General features: G+C 53.0%; 2 protein-coding genes across 6 annotated transcripts in view; both read right to left on the minus strand.

Moving 5' to 3' along the window:
* Positions 1–30: 30 nt before the first annotated feature.
* Positions 31–3,454, minus strand: HMGN2 (high mobility group nucleosomal binding domain 2). The gene is made up of 6 exons (XM_017856414.1): positions 2,636–3,454; positions 1,728–1,772; positions 1,528–1,557; positions 1,121–1,171; positions 590–685; positions 31–150 (listed from the first exon to the last, which is right to left on the minus strand). The coding sequence occupies exons 1-6, from the start codon at positions 2,648–2,650 to the stop codon at positions 115–117; spliced, it is 273 nt and encodes a 90-aa protein (XP_017711903.1). The 5' UTR covers positions 2,651–3,454; the 3' UTR covers positions 31–114.
* A 495-nt stretch (positions 3,455–3,949) lies between these two features.
* Positions 3,950–6,428, minus strand: part of DHDDS (dehydrodolichyl diphosphate synthase subunit) — a 46,788-nt gene continuing 44,309 nt past the window's right edge. For 3 of the 5 annotated variants that reach the window (XM_017856409.1, XM_017856412.1, XM_017856408.1), the window contains one exon: positions 3,950–6,351. In XM_017856409.1, the coding sequence (XP_017711898.1) occupies positions 6,112–6,351 (240 nt within the window). In that variant the 3' untranslated portion in view covers positions 3,950–6,111. The remainder of the gene's footprint in view (positions 6,352–6,428) is intronic. The other 2 variants (XM_017856413.1, XM_017856410.1) reach the window with 1 other exon arrangement.

Raw genomic sequence — 6,428 nt, forward strand, 5'->3', positions numbered from 1 at the left:
AAAAAAAAAAAAAAAAGTAAAACAAAATTCTGCATTTTTATAAAACTTGATAAAAAATAGTATTTCAAACTGTACAGTCACCAGAAGTACACAGTTATCAAAAATGCACACACTTCACTTGGCATCTCCAGCACCTTCAGCTTTCTGTGCCTAAAAGAAAAAAGACAAATTAATGAATGTGTAGATTTCAAAACTATCTTTGTTCACATTCCACCTACAGCATCATTTTGCTCCCAGGCCAAAGTTCAGGTTTCAGGTTCTGAGACTCAGTATTTCTTCTGAGAATGACTTACTAGGTAACTGTGCTAAGTCACCTCTGCTCTGGGCCTTATATAACTGAAGTAGGAGGAACACCAGAATTAGAGACCTGAGGTTACTCCTAGCTTGAAAACTTTATGTAGTATAAAATACAATGCCCTTCAGCTGACAGGAGAGATTTCAAGAATCCAGGACTTAACAGGAAAGCCACAAGCAGATTCTGGACCAAATGGTACATTTGGAGTGATATAAAAAAAAGGGCAATTAAGTTTTTGAGATCAGCAACTAACCGAATGAGCAAACCCAACAAAGGGTGAAACAGCAGTTATACCTGGTCTGTTTTGGCATCTCCGTTTTCTGCAGGGTTATTCCCCTCCTTGCCAGCATCAGCTTTTCCCTTTTTCCCTTTGGGTACCTTCTCTCCCTTCTGAAAAAGGGGGAAAAAAAAAGTATTTCTCCCCATTTCATATTCCCAAGGTATGGTCTGCAAAGTTCTGCACAAGGTAGGATTGTTTACTGAAGATAAAACACAAACCCTTGATCAGTTAACAAGAACAACTGATCAACACTAGGTTAAATTATATGTAATTTGCTATAATCTTTACTACTAAAAACTTCCTATCTAAGTAACAGAAGAATAAATCAGTTTAAACCCTGGGGTATTTAATACTTAAATACATATTTTCCTACAAACTAACAAAACAACTCTTGATCACGAAACCAACGGTATGAATGACAGGGATGAGGCAAACTATCCAGTTTATAACCTCCATTAATGGAGGCACCATTATGCTAATTAAGCTAAGGCACTAAGAACAGTCCTCATTCTGTGAAAATGATCAGTTCCAATGTTAGCACTTACCTTTGCAGGGGCCTTTTTAGGCTTGGGCTCTGGCTTTGGAGGAGCAGGTTTCTTTTTTTGGCAGGAAGAGAGGAAAAATGGAACATCAGTACAATGGACTGAAGAAAACCACCCACGACCGACCAACCAACCAACCAAAAGTACCAAAGGCAGAGAAGTTTCTCCTCCTCCTCAGAAAAGTTTTTGTGGCTGGTTTTCTTCTAGAATGCTGGATCTCCAGAAGCCCACTCAAATGTCCCACTTTGGCTACAGGCATCAGAATTTCAGAACCAGCAAAACCCAAAGGGGCAAGAGTCCCAAGTGGAGGCAATCATTCAAAACCAGGCACTAACCATAACTCATGGGAAGCAAAGGGAATTGTTTTTTGGTTCAGGGACAAATACGAAAATTCAAAAGCATACACTTACAGCAGACAACCTCGCGGATCTTCTCTGTGGCTATTAAAGACAACGAGAAAGTTAGAAATAGGACAGGTAAGTCGCTTTAAAAAGTTTCTTATCAATTGGCTCTAGATTATAGGAGTGTAAATTCAGGACACAGGTTAATCACCGAGTCCGGTGGCCTCTGCTAGTCCAAAGCTTTGACCCTTGAAGAGAGAATGACTTACTTCGTCCTTCACCTTGGCTTTATCTCCTTTAGCATCCCCTTCAGCCTATAAGAAAGAAGAACAAAAAACTGCAGCTTCTGAGGTGGTTCTTAGTTCTTTCCTAAACTTTAGAGTGCTAACAAAGAAAATTAAAGCAGTTGTCCACACAACTTTTTTAGGACATAAACAAATGAGTGAGCCCGACGTCCGTATAAGAACGAAGCGCGCGCAGGAGCCCCAACTCGCCGACCCAGAGAAGCCAGGGCTGAGCCGGAGCGCAGCCGGGGAGGGCAGCCGAGCCCGCACCAACGCGCCAGGCAGGAGCAACAGCTGCAGATGGCGCAAACAAACCCCCTCCGGAGGCGGAGCCCAGCGCCGTTACCATGGCAGCCGTCGAGGGAGGGAGAGGGAGGCGCGCGCAGCCCGGGGAACTCGTGGGCGGCGGCAGCGCGCGTCTCGTGCGCGGGGAACGTGGGCGAGGGGGCGGGGCCATACCACACAAGCCCCGCCCCCTCACGGCGGCGGTTTTTTGGCGGCAGCGCGTTCCCCCGCCCGCCAACCCCGAGCGCCGCCTTCCCGCCCTTTCGGGTTTGAATTGCCCGCCCGCAGGGAGGGGAGGGAAGGGGCCCTGGCGATGGGGGAGGGGGCACGAGGCGGGGGCGGCGAGCCCGAGGAGAGCGGGATAAACAGCCGCCAACATGGCTCCTCCCGCCGCGGCCGCCGCTCCTCCAATATGGCCTCTGGCGCCCGCGGGCAGCCAAGCCACTCAGGGTTAGCCCCGAGACGCCCGAAACCGCCTCGAGCCCCCGCGCGGGGAGGCCACGCTAGCTCTTGCCCGGCGCCGATTCTCGCGCCCTGCACCAGGGAGGCGGCGGCGGCGGTGGTGGCGGCAGTGACGGCCCAGCGCCTGCGGCCCTCGCGCCACGTACCTTTCTCTTGGGCATGGTGGCGACGGCGGCGGGACGTAGGTGCTGGACGCGGGATGCAGCGCGCGCGGGCTTTGGTCGGTCCGGGGGTCGTTCTCGCCTCTTCTTCTTCACACTGCTCGGGCTCCGGGGGGTTTATAAAGTTTTTATAGCGCTGGGAGCCCCGGACCGGTTAGAACCGGATTTCACCTCCCGCCGCCGTTCATTGGCCCAGCTGGGGTCACGTGGGCGGGGTTTAAACTCACCTCCTCTGGAGGGAGTGAGGAGGGGGGTGTGTGTGGGGGGGTAGTGCGCGCGAGACGGCGGCGCGCCGAGGGGGGTGGGGCGCAGTCGGGGAGGCGCGCGTCGAAGGCAGTAAATGAGGAGGGGTGCGCGAGTCGGCGGGCTCGGGGTTCCGGCTCCCGCCAAGAGCTATCTTTTGCAAACTAGCAAGTTCCTTCCACCTTATGCAACCCAGCCACCCACTTCTCCAAGCCATGCGACACTCAGGGCGCATCTCAGCCGCTTTCCTTCCTGCTCCCGCTGGGGGCCCCAGAAGAGGGGTTTGCGAGGCCTGGCTGCACTGCCCTGCTCCACTGGAGGCAGAAGGAAGCGCGCGGCTGGAGGCACAGGCTGCAGTTCCCAGGGCCCAGGCTGACGCCGAAGTGGGAAAAAGGCGGGGAAGTCAGCTTGGCGCAGCCGGACGTTCATCCTTCCGAGCTGCCACTTCGGGAAAGCCTTTCGTGCACCTCACCTGAAAGACGGTGAGGTGGGCTAGGGGTTTAAGGGGAGCCTTTCCATGCAGAGGTGCCTTTTGGGTGCCGTGGGGCAGGTAGGAGCTGTCCTTTCAGCACCCGTTGCGCAGCCGCCTCCCCAAATACTATCGAAGCCCCCACCCCCAACGCCTGTCGGGTGGCTCCCTTAAGGCCGCTATATTCCCAAACCTCCAGACCCTGTCACAGTATGGTGGAGAGCGGCCGCCGAGGTCTACCAGCACTCCCCTCCCCCTACAACTCTACCCCCCTTGGAGACATCTAGTCCAGCTGCCCCCACCCGACGCGGCCACCAAGCCTGGGCACTGCAGCCGCAGCTGGCGAAATCCTTCCTTCCACACTGTCAAGCTGGCTGCCTTTCACTTGCGCGAGGAAAAGGAGGGTGGAGGAAAGCGCCCGGGAATTAGGAAACAAGTAGAGGAACAGGTGGTGTGATGGCAAAAGGGCTCTTCCAGTGCCTCCTAGTCCAAAGCCAGGGTCTTGGAGCTAGCTAAGTGCACCTGAGGGAGGGTAGGCAATTGCAGCAGCAAAACAAGGTGTTCTTCCGTTGCAGTTAGCAAACAAGTTTTACATCTAAGAATCTTTAAAAATTCTATTTGAAACCCAGAACACAATACGATAGATGTCCTCAAATGGGGGCTTGGCTTACAGGTGGAAGGACACTAAATTGGTCCCATCTGATTTCTTGAGGCAACGGTTGAACCTGGCTTGTACAAATCATATATGTCCAAAGCAACCAGGAGTTCAACTGTTTTGCAGCCCTTGCTGCTGGGCGACGACGACAACCTCTCTGCCTCTTCTTTCCAGCCCTACCACCGCCTCCTGGGGCGGCTTCTCCCTACTCCACCCTCTGTACCTTTCCCAGAATAGAGAACCTCAGGCCAAAGAGAGATGCCAGCCCCATTAATCACCTCTACTGTACCCCAATCATATTACGGAAAGTCAGACCCAGGAGACAGGATTCAACAGCCACACTCATAGGGCAGATTCCGTTTGCTGCCTCCAGCTCCTCATTCCCGCCTTAATTGTAGGGCTCTGCATTATAGCCGCATAATTCATGCCTTCCTAATTATGGCTGTCAACAGCCCCATTGTAAAGCTGGAAAATGTACAGCACCTGCTCTCCAGGAACCCTGTGCCAGGGATTGGTAGAGGGGAGTGCCAGGTGTGGATGGGGGCTTGCCAAAGGGTGCATTGATTGGCTTCTCAATCGCCTTGTCTGGCATTTATGCTTGATTCTGGGAGCAAGGACAATAGCCAAGAGGTCTCTTGCCGCCAGGTATTCGGGGACAGAAAGGGGAAGAGAGGGTTGGGGTATAGGAAAGTTAGAGGTTTCCTGTGTGCTCTTGCTACTGCTTGCAAGATCTCACCTCTCCCCTAGAGGGAGCTGCTAGGGAAACAGCTTGCAGAAAGTAAAATGGGAAGTCTGGCACAGTGGCTCATGCCTGTAATTCCAGCACTTTGGGAGGGTGAGGCCAGCGGATCACCTGAGGTCATGAGTTCGAGACCAGCCAGGATAGGGTGAGGCTCTGTCTCAAAAAAAAAAAAAAGTAAAAGTAAAATGGACTTTACTAAAGAGAGTAGCATTTGGTTGGTGTTGCTGGCTGGTACTTGCCCGTGTGGGGCACCTGAAATGGAGTTGCTCAGGCAGACAGCTCTTCAAAGGCACTAATCCTCTCAGCAGCTCTGCAGCAAGTCCTGGCAGAGGGAGGTAAGGAAAAGGACACAGCTTTGACCCTCACAAGCAGAGGACCTAGAACAAGCTTTGCCATGCCAAGAATAAATCGGGAGCCAGATCAAAAAGCTGAGAGAAACCTCGAAGAGTGGAGTGGGAATCAGAGTTTGAGATGGTGAGGGCAGGGAGCAGAGTCAGTTGGGAGAAGTGTTTGGTTCTGCTCAGTCCTGTCGTCTTACAGGGGAGAAGGCCTGTGCTGGATTCGATTCACCAGGGCCTACAGGCCCTTCTGTTACCCTATACCATGGAAGGGGCCAGTCTCACTTGGGAGTGGAGCCTGGCCCCATGCCCTGCAAGAGGAGGAGAAAAGCTTGTGTGGGCTGAGTCGACAATAGGTAATTGGATTGTAATCGCCCGCCTGGCTTCCGCACACCATTGGGGGTGCTGAGTCTTTCAGTGAGCAATCAGTACTGCATGGTGGGAGGGGGGTAGAGATTCAATAGCAAATCCCAGGTGGAGAGCCAAGGGGGAGGAGCAGCAGATGGGCAAATTTTCTTTCTGTCTCTCCCGCCCCTTTTTTCCTTACCCAAATAACTGGCTGCCTATTAGTTATTTACTAGCAGATCCAAGGTAGAGCCAAATCTTTTGTGGAAGCTGGGTGGAAGGCTAAAATGGATGGGTAAAGAGCTAGGGTTTTGGGGAGAACTCTTCCCTGAAATTCTGTGTTGAAGGATGTGCTGGTGGAAAAAGAAAGTGCGTCTAAGAGACAGGCAGCTGATGAGTTGGGGTCCTTTGTCTCCAAACCCTATTGGTGACCAGACCTGGGTTTAGTGTACTCATGGGAGACTTTCACCCTCAATCCTCCCCAGGAGCCTGTCCCAGGCATCCCAAAGGTATCTATGGCCAGCAGACCTGGCCTAGGGGGCGCTCCCCAGCCAAGCAAAGGGAACACAATTCATTATCAGGAAAGGAGATGCCTTTCACCAAGAAAAGGAAGGGCAGTGGGGCCCTGGAGGCAGAGGGCAGGGCAAAGTGGCAGGTGACCAGCCCCACTCAGGCTGATGCAGTGCCCAGACGGGCCAGCCAGTCAGCTCGCTTGAGTTCCAAGGCCTGCAGGAAGCCTTGGACTCGCTCTTCCCGTCTGGCCGAGAGTTTGTGCAAGCGTGTCCTTCGGAGCTGGGCGTCCCCACTGGCTTGGAGCCCCTCTCGCAGCAGCTGCTCTGTCACTGTAGCCTGGTCCCTCTCCAGCTGCTGCCTCTTCCGCTCCTCTGCATACATGTCTCGGGCCTTCTGCTAGAGAAAAGTGGGGATTGGGGTGGGGAGATCATTTTTAGGAGTGGGTGAAACTGGGATGGAGGAGGTAGGGGTGG

Source organism: Rhinopithecus bieti, unplaced genomic scaffold (assembly GCF_001698545.2).
Source record: "Rhinopithecus bieti isolate Rb0 unplaced genomic scaffold, ASM169854v2 scaffold_41082, whole genome shotgun sequence".
NCBI lineage: Eukaryota > Metazoa > Chordata > Mammalia > Primates > Cercopithecidae > Rhinopithecus > Rhinopithecus bieti.

Bases quoted from the DNA above. Each gene is read 5' to 3' on its own strand.
- HMGN2 (XM_017856414.1), bottom strand. The intron at 1,558-1,727 runs GTAAGTCATTCT...TGTCTTTAATAG, and splicing joins AAGCCAAGGTGAAGGACGAA to CCACAGAGAAGATCCGCGAG. The intron at 151-589 runs GTATAACTGCTG...TTTTTCTTTTAG, and splicing joins GAGATGCCAAAACAGACCAG to GCACAGAAAGCTGAAGGTGC.